Raw genomic sequence first — 19,810 nt, 5'->3', positions numbered from 1 at the left:
AGAAGGAGAAAGGAGGCGAGATGGGGTGGTAGTGGTGGTGGTAGATAGAAGAAAAAAATATTGTAGAATTATTTTTAAAATTTTTTTTATAATTGCGAGCTGTTTTTGAGATATTGTGTGGATTAAGGATTTTTTAAATTATTTTTATTTGTGTATTATTATAACTTTATTTTAAAAAATCAATTTTTGAAAAATAGGCCAATTTATATGGAGCCATAGAAATGTGGCATAATTCTGTTGACTGAATATTAATGTGCTAGTTGAAAACTTCAACAAATCAAGTGATACAAATTTTATTTAAAATTTTGTATACAAATTAAGAAGATTTTAATGTATTTAAGTATGAGCAAATTTTGTGATCAAACAAGTAATTAACACATTTATTTTAGGGTTAATTACATTTAGCTCCCCTGAGATTTGGCCAAACTATAAATTGGACCCTTAAGTTTGGTAAAACCACAAAAGGTCCATCTGTTCCAAATGTCTATAACATATACACCCATGCTGTCATTCTACTAACATTAACCATTTAAGTTGTAACATAGTTAATAGAAAATTGTGACAAAATTCCTAAACTACCCATGATTATTGAACCCAAATATGTTCTTCCTTTTCTTTGTCTAACTAAAATCGCGCCTCCTTAGCAATACTTTGATGGAATTCCACCAGGTTTTGTTGCAATTGCAGGGCAACCATCTATCATCAAACCTCATTAATTAGAAGGAAGACAATCCAAATCTTTGGTAAAACCCATAAAAACATAAAAGCTTCAATTCACCATGACCTTGGTTAAACCCATTTGTCAACCTACGTTATCCAGGAACTTCCAACCTTCAAAATCTGCCAAAATAACACAAAATCCATGAATCTCCTAATATCCAAGCCAACTACTTTTTAAATTTACCCAACGAAAAATCATTCATAGGCAAAATTGGTTCCTTTCTTCATTGACTTTGAAAACCCTACCAAAATAAATTTTATATTGTGAAATTATTCAATTTAAGCGCTATGTGTCTCTTTATGTTTCTAAAGTAAAACACAAGAATATCCAAAGACAAAGAAGGAGATATATGGAGAAAGAAATGGTTTGGATGGTGTTAAATCTGGACTCGATAAAGGTGGGGTCAGTTGAGGTCCTGCTGGAAAACAAGATAGGGCTCTGAACATATCAGAAGTCTGAAGAAACTGGGGTTGTTGGAATAGATTGTTTGATTTGATGGTGGTAGTTGTAGTAGAGAAATACTAGTAAGAATAGAGATCAAGGAGGTAGATTCATTTTGTTCATTTTTTTTCATCATTTCCTTTTCTTTTTTGCTTGCACGGCTTTATCTATTCATTTGTTTCTGTTTCTTAATCTTTCTTTCTTCATTTCGCTTTCTTCATTTCCATGGACGTATAATCTACAAAATTTTCATCTTCGGTATCTTTATCTTTATCTCTTTCTTTCCTTTTTTTTTAAAGTAATACTTTTTTCTCTCTCTCTTTTTTTGGTGTATCAATCTAGTAGTAATACATAAAGGTTTTTTTTTTTGGTTATAAATTAGGACACTTTTGTCATTTCAAGACTTCTGTTAATTGGGCTTGCACACCGTCAATGACAAGGGGGTGAGCGTTATTTAGCTAAACCATAGAGTTGGTTTGGTAGTTTGGTCAAACTTCAAGGGAGATAAATGTAATTAATCATTTATTTTAAGCACTCTATGGATAACCAAACGCCCCATTGGACCCTTTTTAAACGGTCAAATACAAATTGACTGAAAGACACTCATTGATTCCGATGGTCATTTTGTAATATGGTAAAACTTAGGGTCTGATTTGTAATTTGATATCAATGAAAACAAGAAATTGGTTCAAAACAAGAAACTCCGAGACCGACCGCACTTTCAACTGCAGCATTTACTAATTTACTCCTGCCACATCGGTACCGAAGGTAGAACTACGAAGTCTATTATTTCTTTTTCCCAAGTCCCGGTCGCCTGCCTGCCTGCCATGCTTTGGTCTTTCTCCAATTCTTTACTCTCTTCTCCTTCTGGATGGTACTTGAATATGATGCAGTGAGGTTCCAGTCACCTGTATCTACTCTTAGATCCAACTTATAAGCATGATCTTGATTTATTAATCTTTATTTCTGTGGGTAAGCAACTTTACTCCTCGGTTTATCTGTGCCTGTACCTTGTTTATGTATATGTACATGTATCTGATTTGTGCCTGTCATTCACATTGCATATCTTGTGCCTTTGTTAATTGTCGATTTGGATAATATCTTCCATTCTCCTTTGCGGGTTTTGTCGTTTTTAACATTTTATGTTCTGGGCACCCAAGTTCCTTTTTGATGTGGTCTCAAAGCGCAATGAAGTTTTGAGTTTTCTGTCTTTATTATTCCCGTTTGACATCGTTTATTGTTGCTCATGCCCTCCGGTGTAATTGTTAGTATCATTAGTGTTATTGTTATTATTTGCTTTTGGTTTTGGCATTTGGGGTTTAGTCTTACCCTTGTATTGGGTTTTAGGAGTTTGGGTCATGCTTCATGTAATTTGGACTTGTTTCTATGCTTTATCACTAGTTGAATCTGAGATTATAGTGGAACTTAAGAAGTTAAGCTTTCCTGTGATGGTTTCTGATGCGTTCTTGATTTGCAGCTTGGGTTTATGCAATGAAGTCTGAGTGGGATGTAAGGGATCAGAGTTGCATTTTACAATGATGATTTTGTGTAAGTTCTTGTGGCTAAAATTGGCTCAGGGTGTTTCCTTGTAAATCAGAAAAAAACATTTCCCTATGATCAAGTATTTTGGGCATTGGTAGATCCTCAACTTTGTGGAAGAAGGCTCTTTAGATATTCCTGATTACACAAGATTCAATTCAAAGCTTGTCAATGAAGTGAGTTCCGAGACAGGATGGGTGGTCTTTGCTCAAGAAGGTCTACTGATGAGAGTGCTTTACATGGTAGCCTTCCTCATGTAAATGGTCACCTTAGCTACAGTTCTGGGGTGGTTTATCAATCTCGTGGATTACCAGTGCAAGCAAATGACTATGCCATGCAGTCCCCAGCTTGTGAAAGCATGGATAAGCAAAACAATAACGATTCCTTTTCGTTTCCTGATGTAAATAATATTCCTCTTGGAACAAATCTGGATGATATCAATGATGGAATTCCTCGTTTATCTAGGGCTTTGTCAAATAAATCAAGATCAACAAGGTCAAAGCAAGTGGCGATTGCAAAGGTATGTCTGCTTAGAGTATTCTTTTGAAGATGATTCGCTGTTTCATTTGGTTAGGGTTCTTGATGTCATGTTCTAGTGTAAAGTTCTGGGGATGTGGATAATTTGTGATTCTATCTTGTATATAAATAGATGGCATTATTCATAGGTGGGAAGCTATCCTGCTGTTGCAAATAGGAATGAACAATGGAAAGTGGATAGCTGGTAGTCAGTGGTGGAAGATGCTTGATGAATTTCTTGAAAAGAACTAGGACTACCATGTAGCATTAGTTTTGCTTCACCTTTTTTGAAGTATTCCAGCTTTTATTGAATTGAACAATAAAGAGCTGTAGTGAGACATCAACAAAGAACTTGACTCCCTCTTCCTTCTAGTTCCTGTGGCTAATGTGAAATAATTTTCATTCAATGGCACTAGGATTCATTTGGAAAATGGGAATGTTAATTTATACCATTGTTGATGTACATATTAGGAACTGATGTGACATTTTCAAAGGGTAACATGGGATGGAATGACTATTTTATCATGATTGTGTTTACAATAATTTGGTGGGGTCTCACTGAACGCATATGATTCGTTATATGGTTTGGAGGCAAAGTTGGCATTTAGGCCTTTGATACATATTCCTCTCTCTCTCTCTCTATCTATCTTTCTTTCTCTGCAACTCACATAGAGACGTACTCACACCATTGTTTTTGGGTACTGGACAGAGATGATATCAAAGGAGTTAAGTAATACTTGTTATACGTGGTCCAAGAAAGAGTTTTGACTAAAATATTTTTACAAATTGAAGTGTAAATTACTGACTGCCCAATAGTTTACAATCCACAGATAAGTTTCAAACTTGAATTGGCTCTTTGGATTCCAAAATGCCATCATTAGAGGCTTTAGTTGTAACCCAGTGACATGGTCGAATCAAAATCTTAAAGCTGCAGAGTTTTGACCATGTCCAATAGTCTTATGTGGATCTGAAAGCATAGTTGAGCTTTTAAAAGTTGGAAGAGGGGTATTTATAGTTTTCTCAAATGGATCTTTCTTTGGATATGCTACTTATGGGAAACTAAAAATGGAGATGTTGGCGTCGATCATTTGGTTATTTGGTAGCTATTTGATCTTCTGCAAGCATTGCCAAATTTATTGGATGAATGTATGTTGGAAACAAAGAATAGAACTCAACATTTGGTGTCACTTGATCTATGACTAGAGTATAATTGTTTATATGACAAACTACAGTGGATTATATGCATTGGGCCTTTATAGTTTACTCTTTTGTTTGATAAAGGTGATATCCATGTAATAGACGATGTAATTACTGTAATAGACTATGCAATTCAAAGAAAGGGAGAATTGCATTTCAGTTTGTCCGATTCAAAGACCTCCTAATACTATGACATCCATATGAAATAGGACTTGATTAAAACCTTTTCAAATCTGAAGTCTACTTCTAGCTGACGGCTGCAAGAATGTTTCAGAAGATTGTTTTTGCAAGGTTGAGGTTAAGATGTTTAAAAGTTAATAGTTAGTGGTTATTGGATATAGGGTGATATTAGCAGAGTAAATGCTTACAAGTATCATCAACATAAATGAGCTCATTTGGACATGCCTCCTTGTAGTGATTACTTGAAGTCAGAAGCTTTTTAAGATCATGGAAAAAGAAATTAGTCCTTAACCTAAGTTTTTAAAGTTTTCCCGTCTAAATGAAAAGGAGAATGTTACTTTTTCTAAGAGTGATAAATGATCTAAGGACTAGTTGATTTTAGTGTTATACAATAGATACAGGAACTAAATGACTATTTTGCTTCAACACTGGAGCAGTTTCCAGGGAAATATCACTGCCCTGCTCTACTTAAATTAACTACGTACATACATAGTGTATACAAGTACGCACAGATATCAGATACATATGCACATATATTTCAGCATGTTAGGCTGGCTTGCACGGGGTTGAAAGTGCAAAAAGGGAAGATGAAAAATAAGAAGAAAGAACAGGACATGAAGAAGAGCACTGTGCCCTAAACTCATTGCAAAGCAGAAACTTAATTCAACCAGGCAAACTTTACATTTATGTGAATGACAGTGTGCTATAGAATTTTTATCACTTGGTGGTATTAAATATTTTTCTTTTTTTTTTTTATTTTGAAGAAAATATTTTAAATTGCTAATGGGTGAAAATAGAGTTTTCTGGATCTTGGGGTTGGCCAAGGTGACCTGCTCTATCTGTAAAGTGGATATGTGAAAGGTTTGTACAAAGTGATTCATCATCCTCAACATGGGATGATTACTAGGGATGTTTTTTAGGTGATCAAATTGCTGTAAATTGTAAAAGATGTCTAGGTTTGACTAAGTCATTGACTTGATTCATAACTGTAGCTAATTATAAAGGTAATATGGTATGCCAAATAGGGAAAGAAATAGCAGCAACTTGGGTACTATTTAAACTTTGCCTAATGAATGTAAGAAGTTAACTTTATACCTAATGTTTTAATTTTGCCTCTTCCTGTCGAATCCCTAATCACCTGCTGATACTCAGAGCTGTACTGTTGTCACTCATCTAACACAGATGACCCCAAATTATTTCGGTGCTTGAGCCCTTGAAAACAATCATACTGTAAACTTCCTATTATTTGAGGGAAGCAAAACCTTCAACCATATATTGTTACAGGACCGTTCTGATTTTATGATTGGACTTAGGAGGTCTAAAAGGCAAATTTCACCTGGCTTGTAGATTAATTTCTAAATGACTATGACTATGTGACCCATGGAATTTATTTAAACAGTATTCCGAAAGTCCTTGTACTAGTTTGTTCAAGTGTGGTTAATAGCTTTCAGCACTGGAGTAGAGGCTAATTATCAGATACAGGATCAATTTCAGCCCCTCTTTCTGGTTTTAATCCTTTACCCGATTATAAGTTCATAACCCTAGCCCATTCCCATTTTGGGCGGAACAGGTTTACTAATTCTTTGATTCTAGTTAGTAAGAGGGATCTTGAACTAAGAAATATACCCTAGAAGCTAAAAAAGGCTATCCTGAGCAATTGCAATAATCGGGTTCATTGATATTCCTGGTATAGTAGATGGATATCATTTGAAAATGAATAGTTCAGAAAGAATCGAACTTTCGATCGATCCTGGTACTTGGGATCCTATGGATGAAGACATGGCCTCTCTGGATCCCATTGAATTTCATTCGGAGGAGGAACCTTATAAAGATCGTATTGATTCTTATCAAAAGAAGAATCAAGTATCTTGGTTAAGCAGGATATTTGGTCACCACATTGAGAGCCCAAATATTGGACAACTAACGGATACTGTTAGAACTGGTCAAGACACTGCAGGCTTCATTTATGGCTAATTTCTTAAAATATTGTTAAAAAAAGTCGGCTAAATGATGGGAGTGGTGGGTTTGTCAACATCAGCACCATGTCCATGCAGCACACAAACTTTTTTTTTTCTAATTTTTTAAATTTTGAATTTTTTTGAAATGTTACTTTATGTTTTTTCAAATTTTCGAAATAAAAGGGCTGCATGTAGTACATGTGGCTCCTATATTGCAAAAGAGCCGCTCTAGGAGGGGCCCTTGTGCAAAAAAAAGAATAAAATAGGGGGTGGCATGTGCTCCATGCAGCACATGCGGGCCCCCCTCTTAAAAAAGAATTAAAAAGATAGGGGGTGGCATGTGCTCCATGAGGCCCACATAAATTTTTTTTTTAAAAAAAGTAGGGGGATGCATATGCTACATGTGGCCCCATAGTTTTAAAAAAAAAAAGAAATAGGCTTGAAAATTAAATATGTGAATATAAAAACTTATACAATTTCTAATTTTAATTGGAAATGTGAAAAATTTGTAAGAGAAAAGTTTCAACTAAGTGATACCATTTTAAGTAATTAGCCAACAATATAAAAAATTTTTAATAAACTATTTTATGTCGGATTGGTAGAGCACATGATTTATTTTTGAGAGTAATATTCTTAAAAAATTGTTAAGTGCTTAATATGAAATTAGTAAAAATATGACAATAAATAAACATGTATGCAAACTTGGTCATGGAAATATGTTAGAAATAATTCAAAACGGGCAGAGCAAGCAGAGGCAACAAATATAGGGAGCAAATAGCTTACCTGTACAAAGGAGTTGCTGCTTTGAAAATCTTGAGGACTTGACGAAGATTGCTGCTGCTCAGTTGCTCCACTTGTTGTTTGAGTAGTCTAGCAGATTAGTAAATCTGGAGAATAGAAGAATTTGAAGCCTTTGTCAGCTGCAGAGAAGAGTGGAAGAAAATTAAAGACTGGAGAAGAATTTGAAGCCTCTGTCTGCTGTGGAGAAACCTAGTGGAGTGTCAGCTGCAGAGAAACAAGAGGTGTATAAACCCTAAGAAAATAGCCGTTGGATCTACTTAGCCAATGGATGAAACAAAAATCCCCACCCCCCACCCCAAACTTTTTTTTAAAAAAATTCCAATCTTTTTAATTTTTTAAGGAGGCCACATGGAGCACCTGCGGCCCCCTATTTTATTCTTTTCTTTTTGTTTTGCACAGGGCCCCCCCCCTGGAGGGACTCTTTTGCAATATAGGTACATGTGGCCCTCTATTTTGAAAATTAAAAAAAGTAACATTTCAAAAAAAATTCAAAATTAAAAATATACTGTATGGGTGTCGATGTTGACAATATCGGCACCCCTAAATGAAGAACAAACCCACAATTTACCTCATTTTGCCAGCCTTTTGTTTTTAATGACATTTTAAGAAATTCTCCTTACATTTACTGGTATAAGGCTTGCTTCTGCCTTTTTTGCTTCTCATTTCTCATTCTGTTTTGAACTCGGTATTTTCATGTGGCCATATGACCAAACTGGGGAAGATAAGAAGTTCTTATGTGTCAGGCATATTGAGTGGCCTACTATTGTCCATACCTAACTCTTTCTTTTTCATGTTCCTGAGGAGAAATATTGGCATGGATGGTTTACTTGGAAAAGGGAAGACTTCTGGATTGTTTAGCACTCTTGTGAGCTGGCCTAGTAAGGCCTCAAGTTGTTGTGGACGAATATTGGTATGTTGAGTATCTAAAGTTTGAAACATGTATAGTGGGTCATAAAAGGATCCATCATTAGATGAAATCTAGAATGATGGTAAATGTTGGTTCTGGGGAATCTGAAATGTCTTACTAAATCTAAAGGATTTTCTAGAAAATCTGTCCTTGCAGGACTTGGTATTAGAACTATATTATAGCTTTGTTAATGTAAACTGCAAATTTGCTAAATTTGAAGGCAATGGCATATGCAGCTCTTATAAACTCCAAAGAATAGAAAGGAATGATTTTGCTGCTCGTCCCTTGCTATAGAATCTGCTAGTCTTCTCTTGTCACGGAAGTGAACCTTGGTCTTGGAGAATAATGATTGAAGGTGATATGATAATTTTCAACTCCATGTGGTGTATGGATTTACAGAGACCAAAAGAACATGGTCAATGGGCCCTATTTGGCATTTGAGTTTTTTTGTCAAGTTTGTTTGCTACAAGGTTTTTAAAAACTTTAGCTACAGTAATCTCAAAAAACTTCTTAAAGTTTTTAAACTATACACTTCAAAATATTCAAAAATTTACATCAAAAATTTTGTAAAAAATTTCTATGGTAAGCTACAGTAAAGTTTTAGACAAACACCCAAAAAACTCACTTGCCAAACAGGGCCGCATGATTGAAATCACAGATCATGACAAAGAAGCCTGAACAAATGATTAAGAAAACTTCAAAATGCATATACATATATATATGTATGTGTGTGTGTGTGTGTGTATAGATACACACACACACACATATATGGCATGTGTGTAGGATATACGTGTTGACTGGTTTTATGTCAGTTTTCTTGTTAGAGAGATTTCTTTAGGTTGTAGGTAGGGGTGGCAATTTTCGATGTGACACTGCAGCCCGACTTGAAATGAACAAGTTTAAAATGACCTGAACATAAGCAGGTCATTGTTGGGTCGACCTGTTAATGACACGAATGTAAGCTGGGCGGGTTGGGCCCAACCCGCAGGTTGACATGCTAAGCCGATAATAATTGAGCATTACCAAACCGTCACTCATCTTTGTTATTTTTTTTCCTATTATCTGTATTGTAAACTTTCATGCCTGATTATGTAAGGAAGTATAAACTTTATTTTTGTTGAAACCTCTAAACTTTGAAGTTTGTTTTATGTTTGGAAGACTTTTTTATGTAATATATCTTCAAAAACTTTGAAGACTCTTCTGTGTTTTATTATGTAGTATTTCAGTAAGGGATTTTCTTTTTGTTGGAAGCTGGGTTTGAAGTTTTCTTTTATATTTTGAAGAATTATTGTGTATCTTGTCATTGAAAATGGGTCAAAGCGTGTGTTAAAAGGATTCATTTGACAAAGATTATTGTCCTTCAAAATGCTTAAGGGGTTAAACGGGTTGGGTTGTGTCAACCTGTTAATAAGCAGGTTATGGCAAAACATGACACTAATGTTTAGTGAGTTGGGTTTGGGCTGAGATTTTTTGGCACGAACACGAGAACAACATGACACGACCCATTGCCACACCTAATTGTAGGTAGACACCTGTCGCACAATTTTAAGATGGGAATAGGTCCAACGTATTCTGGCATGATGTGGTGAATTAGCACATGATCTAAAAGCTCAATTATTCAGAATGACAATGATTTATTTAATTCAACACTTTGACCTGTATCTTGCCAAGCCTGCCTGATATTTTGATGGGACAAAGATGTAGTTTTATTCCTGGAGGTTGTCGTGAGAAAGGCTTCTACCCATGTTAATACTTTGTTCACTTATGGCCTTAAAGAAATAGTTAATTAATTATTGCTATATTACATGAACCTTTCATTTCGGCCAATTGCTTTATGTTGACACCATATGACAAGGTTTCATTTGTGGAAAATTTTAGTCTGCGGCTAGTTGCTTCTTTGATACTTCAGCAGAGAGGAGAAAAGAGCAAATCAAAATTGAGGATCATGTGAAATGTGATGAAAGAGATTGTGGTGAAGCAAACTAAGGGAACTTAAGCTAGCAGCACTAGTGTAATAGTTGAACACTGGGTTACTCTTAGATTGTGAAAGACCACAATAGCTATGTTGACTCTGTGGAAGTGCACCAACACCCACGTCTTGGCAACTTAGGTTGAAATAATCACTCCATCTTATTTTTGTTAGCGAGATAAAGGAAGGTGCTTTCTGGTATATATTCATTTTTTGGGTAGCTAAAGAAACAGATAACCTTTATGCTGCATAGAGGGTGTGGTGCTCTTATAGCGTGTCAACAGTTCAGGTTTATCTTTTAATTTGATTCAATATGTTGCTTTGGTATTCGTTTCTTGTCTCCATCCATCTGAATTAACCATTTCATCTATCTTTTACCTGTGATCCTGTATTAGAGTTTTACTTTATTTTCTGGTATTGTCTGTTCCCAATCTAATTATCATGTTGATTCCTTCTTTACCTAATGGTTCTCGATTCAGAACTCTTTTTTCCTTCTAAACTTTTACAGTGTTATGTTATTGAATAACAGGTTTCAGAAGTGAGTACATTTTTGGGCAAAGCAGGCTCAGTGGGTCTGGGGAAGGCGGTTGATGTGCTGGATACACTAGGTAGCAGCATGACAAATTTGAATGTCAGTGGCGGTTTTGCATCTGGAATGGCAGTGAAAGGAAATAGAATATCAATATTAGCTTTTGAAATTGCAAATACAATTGTTAAGGGTGCGAACCTTATGAATTCCCTTTCAAAGGAGAGCATCAGACATTTGAAAGATGTGGTGCTCCCTTCTGAAGGTGTGCAACGTTTGATTTCGAAGGACATGGATGAACTTCTAAGAATTGCTGCAGCTGATAAGAGGTGCATTTGCAACACTTAAAATGTCATAATTTTTGCGCCTCTATTACTATATAATTAAGTTATTGTTCTTTAATGGCTGCCATTAGATATTTCAATCATTATTAATTTCACTAGGGACGAATTGAAGTTGTTCTCTGGAGAAGTGGTCCGCTTTGGAAATCGTTGCAAAGATCCTCAGTGGCACAACTTGGATCGCTACTTTGAGAAGTACTTTCTATAGCATTGCATCTGGTTTCACTTTTTTGTTCTTATTGATGCATTTCAAATGAGATTTGACATTCTGTAGTATATATATCCTAATATTTAGGCTGGAATCAGATTTCACACCACACAAGCAATTAAAAGAAGAAGCTGAGATTGTGATGCAGCAGCTAATGACATTGGTTCAGCACACTGCTGTGAGTGCTAACTCTTGATGTTTTCATTGTACTTCTTCATTTTAACAATACCATTATATGATGCAATAGGTGCAGCTTATGATGTCCTAGACCTTTTATCCATTTTCTAAAATTAAACCTTACCTGATTGTTTTATATCTTGAAAATCATCCGAGCTCTCCTACGTCAATTGTGTGATTATATTTGACATCAAAAACAGATAAAGCATGGGTCTGAAGGAAGAAGCCTTTTAGGTAGAAGAAATTTTGCTTTGTGGAAAAACAGCTTGTATTGGGACGTGTTTGCAGTATTGCAACGTGGAGCGTTAGCACTGAGAGGCTTTGTCCTTCAAAGCTTCATTCTTTGCAATTTGTTTGTAGCACATGCAATGTTGTCTATAAGCTGTAAAAATAGTTGGGTTATTATTATTATTATTGCAATTTGTTTGTAGCACATGCAATGTTGTCTATAAGCTGTACAACATAGCTCTAATATAGCTGGGTTGTTGTTGCTGCTGCTGTTATTATTTTTTTCTGCTCATGAAATTTTGTTGTGTAATTATTTCATGCATTCTTTCTTGCCCTAACATTTTTTCCATTGGCAAAAAGAAAGCAGCACCATCGTCCTTTTCACCATTTTCACTTCGAAGAGTTCAAAGATCAAATCTACATTCAACATACTATTTATAAATTCCTACAGATGCAAGTCAAAGGATGCATACAATTTGCTAGATGCTAAGCCTTTTACTCTAATAGTGATACCTTGTTTTGGATATACATACATAGTTGATTCAAATACTGTATTGGTTCTCATGTGGTGCTGTATGATTTCTGAGTTAGCTTTCTTTTCAATTCGACCAGAAAAAGAGTCTCATAGATGTTTTAGAGACGGGATGGGAGTTTGACTAAAGCTTAGTTTTTTGTTCTTTGGAATGTGTTCTATATGGTTGATGTTGTTATAACTTATAATCCTCCTTTGTCATTCCTTTACATGTTTTATCTTGCATTAGGAGGTTTGATATCAGAACATTTTATATTTTTTGACTTGTGTTTGTGGAATGGGATAGTGTATGAATTCAACAAAATTGGTGGTTTTGTTATTCAAAAGATGATATTTGCTTTATACATGTATTCAAAAGGATAATTCCAGTATTTCATTTACGTGTGGGAGCGAATTTCTGTTATATTCTTGTTCATTGTCTTGATCTTTGATGAGATTCTGGCACACATAATTGTGTTCTCAAGGGGATGGGTTTCTGATTTGTCCTATTGAATGATTCTAAATAAGAGAATTTACCAAAATGTCCTTAGAAAATTGATATTAGATGCATAATTGTAGAAGCTTTGAATTTCATCCAGAGATCATGTAGCAGCTGGATAAATGATCTTTGCTGCATCTTCTTGTGAAGAAGGTTGAAGAATGTTGCTTTGTTCTTTTGGAAGATGACCATGTTCTTTTGTTCTACCAATGTGATAGTTGTCATTTACTTTCTCATCAAAGTTTCAGTGCACTTATGGAGCTAATCTAAATTTTTAAGATATCAGAATAGAGCTCTATAGTGAGAAAATATTTGTATGCCTCAATAGAATAACATTTGATTTACTTTGGTTTTAGGAGCTATACCATGAATTGCATGCATTGGACAGATTTGAACAAGATTACCGGCGCAAGGCCCAGGAAGAAGACAACTCAAATTCTACTCAGAGGGGTAAGGAAGTTTACATTTCTTATAGAGGCTTCATCTTGGTTATTCACATTGTCCATTGTTTTACGGCTTCTCTTATGTAATTTTGTAGATAAACTCGTAGTGGAATGTTGATTGTATGCTTTGCTTTCGGTATCTCTGACATGGTTTTGAGTATTCTGCAAATCAAATATCTTTGCTTCTAGACATCAATCTTAGGCCCATGAAATGTTGGGGATCATTCCCATTTGTTCACTTTTTATTCAAACATGTTGGCCAAGTTAGGAACTACTAGTAGGTGCTAATTTGCTACTCTGCTTTTCATTTTTCTTACCAGTGCTTAGTTTTGAATGGACTATACCTTAAAAGAAGTAATACTTACATTTTTCTTGTGCTTCATAGAGTTTCAGCTTCCTGTGTTCCAATCTTCAATAGTCCACAGAATAAGATAATTATTCTCTAGTAAACCTAATTGAGCAGATATACTTCAATGGATATAGTAAACCTAGTTGAGCAGATATACTCCAATGGATATCACTTCTGCAGATTTTAGCAATGTTTTTTACCTCTTTTTCTTTCATATCAACAGACTATATAATGGATTTTGATTGTGATTATTTGTATTGTCATAGGGCCCAACCTGCAATCTTTTTTTAACTTTCCACTTTAGGAGAAATCCATTTTATCTTTTTTTCCAATACTTTCACAGATTGTGATATGAGAGAATGAAACTCTACCTATTCATTCTGAAGGTTTGTTTTGAAATGTGTGAAATTAATTGTATTCTACCCCTTTAAAATTTTGTGGGGCCATTTCTCAATTTTTTGAGCATAAGCAACACTAGTCAATATTGTTACATAATTTGGTCTTTTACTGATTGGTTGGATCTTTGTTGGTTGGTGTTAATTCAATATTTTCAATGTGTCTTACAGTTCTGTTGTGCTCATTGTTCACTGGTACTTTATCTTTAATCACTGAAAACTTATTTAGCAAGTTGGTAGATTATGTGCTTCTACGGATTCAATTGATTCTTATGCTTATAGCATCAGTTTTGAAACAACTTTATTGCTATCTTTTTGTATTTGTAGGTGACAGCCTTGCAATTTTAAGGGCAGAATTGAAGAGTCAAAGGAAACATGTGAGAAGTTTAAAGAAGAAGTCCTTATGGTCCAAGATTTTGGAAGAGGTATCCATTCACTGCATAATTGATAATGATTGCTTCCTTTTAAATGCTAATTTGTTAGGTGGGACAACTTGATTAAGTAAGCCATTAAGAGGGTAATTTGATTGGAAACACCTTAGTTCACCAATGACATTTTGGAGTTTCTTCTTAAGCTTAGCTAATATAACTACTTTATTGTATTTCAGGTTATGGAAAAGCTTGTGGACATTGTCCACTTCCTGCATCTAGAAATTTATGCTGCTTTTGGCATGGCTGGTAATACAGTGAAAACTTCAAAAATATTACTTTCAGACATTTACGTGGGCCTGTAACACTGAGAACTTGTTTGCAACTAAAAGCAGAAGAGTGATGTGCCATTGGTTTTTTCTTTCCTAACAGGCTTCTTTTGTAACTGATGCTTATTCATATCAAGTGCTAAAATGCTGGCCATATAACTTTTTTGTGCATATTGATTCTGAGTTGTATCAGTCGTGCATTGAATTTCTTTTTTGGTTTTAATAAATGGAAATGCAAATTTAATCTCTGGTCAAAAGTCAAAATGTGCTTGCAGCAAGAGAAAATTCATTGAAAAGGAGGACTCTTGTAATTTGGATAGTTTTGTTTCATGTATCGATGAAAATTGGAAGTCTTGTCTTTTAATATTTTCTTCTCTTAATTTTTTTTCCATACTTTTGAACAAGATATTGAAATACATGTTAGCTAAATTGAAAGACCCCAAAGAAGCACCATGTACAAAGGCAATACAAAGAAATCATCTTTTCACTGTATTATGACATGTAGGGGGCCGTTTGGTTTAGGGGTTTTGGTACTTGGAATTACAATAATTCCAATACTGCACGCTTGGTCCAGTGCAATGGGAATTGAAATATTGGAATCATGCCTTAAAATTTGGCCATTCATGATTCCCGACCAAATTGGGAGGAATTGACCAAAACCCTCATTAGTGGGCCCTCTAGGAATTATTCCATTTCCCTTTCCAATTCCAAAGCAAGAACCAAGCACCCCCTAGGTTTTACACCTAAGTTATGTAATCTCTTACTGCATGTCTATTGACTTCTTGTATTTGCAGATGGAGATAGACCAATAAAGAACAGTCATCAGCGATTGGGTCCTGCTGGGCTTGCTTTACATTATGCAAATATCATCAGTCAAATTGATACACTTGTAAGTCATACTGCCACTTACAGATACAAATTATGCAAGGAATTCTTATGGTAATCCCTGCTCTAGTTCCTAAAGTTTTGATTTTTTTGGTTAGATAGCTTTCTTATGTCTTTTGATTCTCATGTCCAGTCAATCAGTTTCTTCAGTAGTTGCCAATAATTTTTGTCACTTGAAGATTTTGATGTTTAATTATTTTGTGTATGCAGCACTTTCTTGTAAATCATTGAATCATATTCCTATGCCACCAAACAAACTTCTGCAAGAAATGCATTTAGGAAAATGGATATCTAGATGCTCCGAATAATCTTATATATTGTGGCTATTGGGTTGTTCACTTTCTTTTCCATCTTATATACTTGTTCGCCACTATCATTTGGTTGTGAAATTATGTGATGGAACCTTAGGCAGATGAGAACAGAACTTTAAAGTGTATTTTTTTTAAAACAGTCTACCAGATAGAGAACACCAAAAGGTGGAATTGTTACAGTTGAATTAATTGGTCTTCTTGATACGCATCCACCATTTGAATTTTTAGTTCATATCTTACTTATCCTCTGGAGGTACACTTTATTAGCTTATTGATTTCATAGTTGACTGTCTGACATGACACTTGCATTTCAACCATCTTCTGTAACAAAAATGCTTTGTTTCTCATTTTTAAATGCTTGGGAGTTAATAGAGGGAATGTGCTTGGTTTGTTTCTTTTGTTCTTGGGATAATCTTCACATAGTGTAATTGCTTTGAAAGAGTAGTTGTGCTGGTTTTTAGATTGTTTAATGTGTTATTTTGTTCCAGCTTTTCAACAGTGTCTGCAAGTCCACATCAGGACTACTAGGTGTGTACAGCAGAGATATGCTTGTGGTTTATTAATTGAAAGAGAGAGTAGAACCCCTTATGATTGAGTCTGAATAGGAACCAATAGTTTCCCCCCCTAATCGTCTTAATATGGGCCTTTCTGTGGTTCTTTGTTTCTTCCAGGCTTTGATGTGTTGTGTTAGTATAGGTGTAAAAGAACCTGGCCGGTCACAAGTAGCTGGATACTTCAGTAAAATAAAAAAAAAATTCAGCAACTTGGATTTTCAGAGCTTAAGCTTTTAACCCCACCAATCTGACCAGATTTTTATACTGGTTCTCTTCCCTGTTCCTCCTGTCCATGTTTCTTTTCTTGTGAACTTTGTCTTTTGTCCTCCTGCCCCTCTCACCTCTCTTGTTCTATTTATTTTACACCTCTCATGTTGACTTATCTCTATCTTTCTGAACCAGCCTTTCACACTAATCAGTTCTCCATCTTCTCTACAGTGAATTCAATGTCTTAATAGAAGCCACTAAAAACTAATAATCACTATAATCACAATTCTGATTAAGACTATTTACTCCATCTAGATTTGGCCCAGCCTTTTCTTCTGAGAGAGAGAACCAAATCGTAACCCTTAACTTTTTCAGTTTTTCGGAAAGTAGTAATGTAAATTTAAAATGCTGAAGATGCAAGTTTTTGAACGAGATTATCAGATTTGAATCATTGGATGTTGAATGGATTGCATTATTAAGAAATTGATTGTCAGAAGTTGATTTCTGTTAAGCCTATCTGAGTCATATTCTAGTCATGATGGTTTACTCGAGTCAAGATCAAGCCAAAGAACTAAATTTTCCTAGCTCATGCTCAATTTCAAGTATGGTATTTCTATTCGAGTTCAGCTTCAGCATAGCTGCTGGTCAAGCTCCACTTAGCTTGATTGTCCTGCTAAGTGTAATATATAAAATATCATGAAAAATCCTAAAATACATGATTTCATGTAATTTTGATTGTTACATATTGTATATTACAAAATTACATTTCTCTAATTGAAAATCTAAGCTCTACCAGTGAGTTTTCCTTCTTTTGTATCTTGAAGAGGCTGGCAAAAGCTCTGCCATTTTGTTTGAGATGCCACTTTTTTGTTCATCAATTATAAGATAACAATACTTTCGTTTTCCATCATATTTTGGGCACATGGTGATTTTGCTGAATTATGATTTACTTTTGTTTTTCTTCGCGTTTTTTGAAAAGCTATATTATATCAAATGCTACCAGTTGTACTATCCGATGGCAAAACCCACTCCTTTTTCTAGGTTTGTGCTTGACTGTATCTTTTCCTGAATCAGAATTTTTTGTCTTGAGGTCCAGTCTGTACATGACCTTGAGAGTGGCGATAGCTTTAGAAGAAACCAGTTAATGAAATGTGTTGAATATTGTAAAGAAAGAAAACAAAGGAATAACTTGATATAAAAACCTATAAAAATAAGTTCTGTAACAGAAATTCACAAGTTATCATGATGCTTCAAATTTATCTAGAAGGTAAGATTTGGAAGTGTGCGTCTTTTTTTTTTTAAGTTAGTAGTTGAACTCTCTAAGCTGGATTTGATCTTGCAATTTTTATTTTTTAAAGTAGCTGATTCTATAAATTTAAAATCAGGTTACTCGTTCAAGTTCAGTGCCTCCAAATACAAGGGATACTTTATATCAAGGACTGTCCCCATGTATAAAGTTAGCTTTACGTTCTAAATTACAATCCTTTCAGCTCACGGAAGAGGTACTTTTCTAGCCGATCTTTTAGGGAAATTACAATTTTCCTCTCTTAATGATAGTTTAATCTTAAATCTTTATGAGGTTTTTCTGTTTTATATGCTGCTGTTATATTATTCATCTATATCACACTTATTGGTTTCCAAAATTGTCTTCTTGCAGATGACTGTCCAACAAATCAAAGCTGAAATGGAGAAAACTTTGCACTGGCTTGTACCTATGGCCACCAACACTACCAAGTAAAGTACTATAGAGACATTCTGTATGCTGTGTGAACATCTATACTCTTCTATACGTTGCTTCCTGTCCTTGACAATTGGCATATTTAGTATCGAAGCTGCTAAACTCATTTATCCTTTCCTCTTATCATTCCTGCAATATTCCTTCAATTTCCTGATTATAATAGTTGTACTAATTTGGTCCTTTCTTCCGAATCAAACATGGTTTAAACCAGGGCTCACCATGGCTTTGGTTGGGTTGGAGAATGGGCAAGTACTGGGTGAGCTGTATTCTGACGATATTTATTGTATAGTATTGTTATTCTGTGTCTTACTGTGTACTTGCTTCTTCTTAGGTCTGAGATGAACAGGAAAGCTAGTGGCCAGACCGATTTACTTCGAATAGAGACGCTGCATGATGCAGATAAAGAGAAGACTGAAGCTTATATTCTTGATTTGGTGGTGTGGCTTCATCATCTTGTCACCCAATCAAGGGCTGGAACTAGATCTCCTGTTAAATCCCCTATTCGCTCTCCAAATCAAAAGACAAAGTTGACAACATACAAACCAAACTGTCCATCGCCAACACTGACCATCGAAGACCAGGAGATGCTTCGTGATGTAAGCAAGAGGAAATTGACTCCTGGAATAAGCAAGAGCCAAGAATTTGATACTGCAAAAACAAGGTTAAGCAAGCATCACAGGCTAAGTAAGAGTAGCAGCCATTCTCCTACAAGTGAAACTAAGAAGGAGCCCTTCCCCATCAGAAGGCCATCTTCTGTTCCTGTAATCGACTTTGAGATTGACCGGATCAAAGCATTGGATGTTATTGATAGAGTAGACACAGTTCGTACAGGACAATTGTAGGCATTATAGCTGGATTGAAAGGAGATTTGCATTTGATGTTTGTGCAGTCATCTTCAACATTTTCAGGCAGTCGCTTGTCAAGGACAGGACCTTTGAAAAATAGAGTGGACCAACATGTACCACCTTTCCTCTCAATTCTGCACTAATTTGGTCGAGGATAAGGACAGGTCCGCGAGAATTTGTGGATGGAGATGGGTTAACTGTCCCAACTCCCAAGGTGTTTTATTAATGTCTCGAGGTATTTTATTAGTCTTTTGAGTGAAATGTTCCAAGGGTTAGGGTTGATTTTTTCAAATCGGTAGTATCAGTTTCATATGTACAGTATTTTTCTCAATAATTAAAAGTCATGGTTTTGTTTTTGGCTCGTGTTGTCATTTTCTATTTATTTATGTGGAACTCTAGGATTCATCTAATACAAGTGAAGGAGCACTAGAGGACATGGTCGAAAAACATGTATATGGTTGAATAGACGGATCCACGCGACACTTTTTCTGACAATCATGTGATCTAGGCTTTGATCATGCCATCATGGGGTTTGGATAAAGCCTGCACTACCGTCCACCATGGTGATCCTTAGTTTGGGCAAAATCCATGGTACGATCTAGTTTGGCATTCCCCAAAGAACAACCCTCCACTGTGGTGTTCAAACAATGATGCAATCTAGGCATTG

General features: G+C 35.3%; 1 protein-coding gene across 3 annotated transcripts; it reads left to right on the top strand.

Annotated features, from left to right (window-relative positions):
* Positions 1-1,953: 1,953 nt before the first annotated feature.
* LOC113757176 lies at positions 1,954-19,499 on the top strand. 3 transcript variants are annotated; one of them, XM_027300584.1, is made up of 14 exons: positions 1,954-2,134; positions 2,640-2,710; positions 2,803-3,221; positions 10,759-11,084; positions 11,199-11,291; positions 11,371-11,482; positions 13,076-13,169; positions 14,234-14,331; positions 14,514-14,583; positions 15,398-15,492; positions 17,946-18,062; positions 18,218-18,294; positions 18,510-18,554; positions 18,630-19,499. In XM_027300584.1, exons 3-14 carry the CDS (start codon positions 2,895-2,897, stop codon positions 19,138-19,140), a joined length of 1,965 nt encoding a protein of 654 aa, XP_027156385.1. In that variant the 5' UTR covers positions 1,954-2,134; positions 2,640-2,710; positions 2,803-2,894; the 3' UTR covers positions 19,141-19,499. The 3 variants fall into 3 exon arrangements, with proteins under 3 accessions (XP_027156385.1, XP_027156386.1, XP_027156384.1); XM_027300585.1 differs by having other exon boundaries at positions 2,640-3,221; positions 11,392-11,482; XM_027300583.1 differs by having other exon boundaries at positions 2,640-3,221.
* Positions 19,500-19,810: the final 311 nt, after the last annotated feature.

Source organism: Coffea eugenioides, unplaced genomic scaffold, assembly GCF_003713205.1.
Source record: "Coffea eugenioides isolate CCC68of unplaced genomic scaffold, Ceug_1.0 ScVebR1_2804;HRSCAF=3900, whole genome shotgun sequence".
Lineage (NCBI taxonomy): Eukaryota > Viridiplantae > Streptophyta > Magnoliopsida > Gentianales > Rubiaceae > Coffea > Coffea eugenioides.
This window is presented reverse-complemented; position numbering and strand designations above follow the sequence as displayed.

Coding starts and splice junctions, on each gene's coding strand:
- LOC113757176 (XM_027300584.1), top strand. CDS start 2,895: ATGGGTGGTCTTTGCTCAAGAAGGTCTACTGATGAGAGTGCTTTACAT. Junction 14,332..14,513: donor GGTCCAAGATTTTGGAAGAG/GTATCCATTCAC, acceptor ATTGTATTTCAG/GTTATGGAAAAGCTTGTGGA. Junction 18,063..18,217: donor CCTTTCAGCTCACGGAAGAG/GTACTTTTCTAG, acceptor GTCTTCTTGCAG/ATGACTGTCCAACAAATCAA.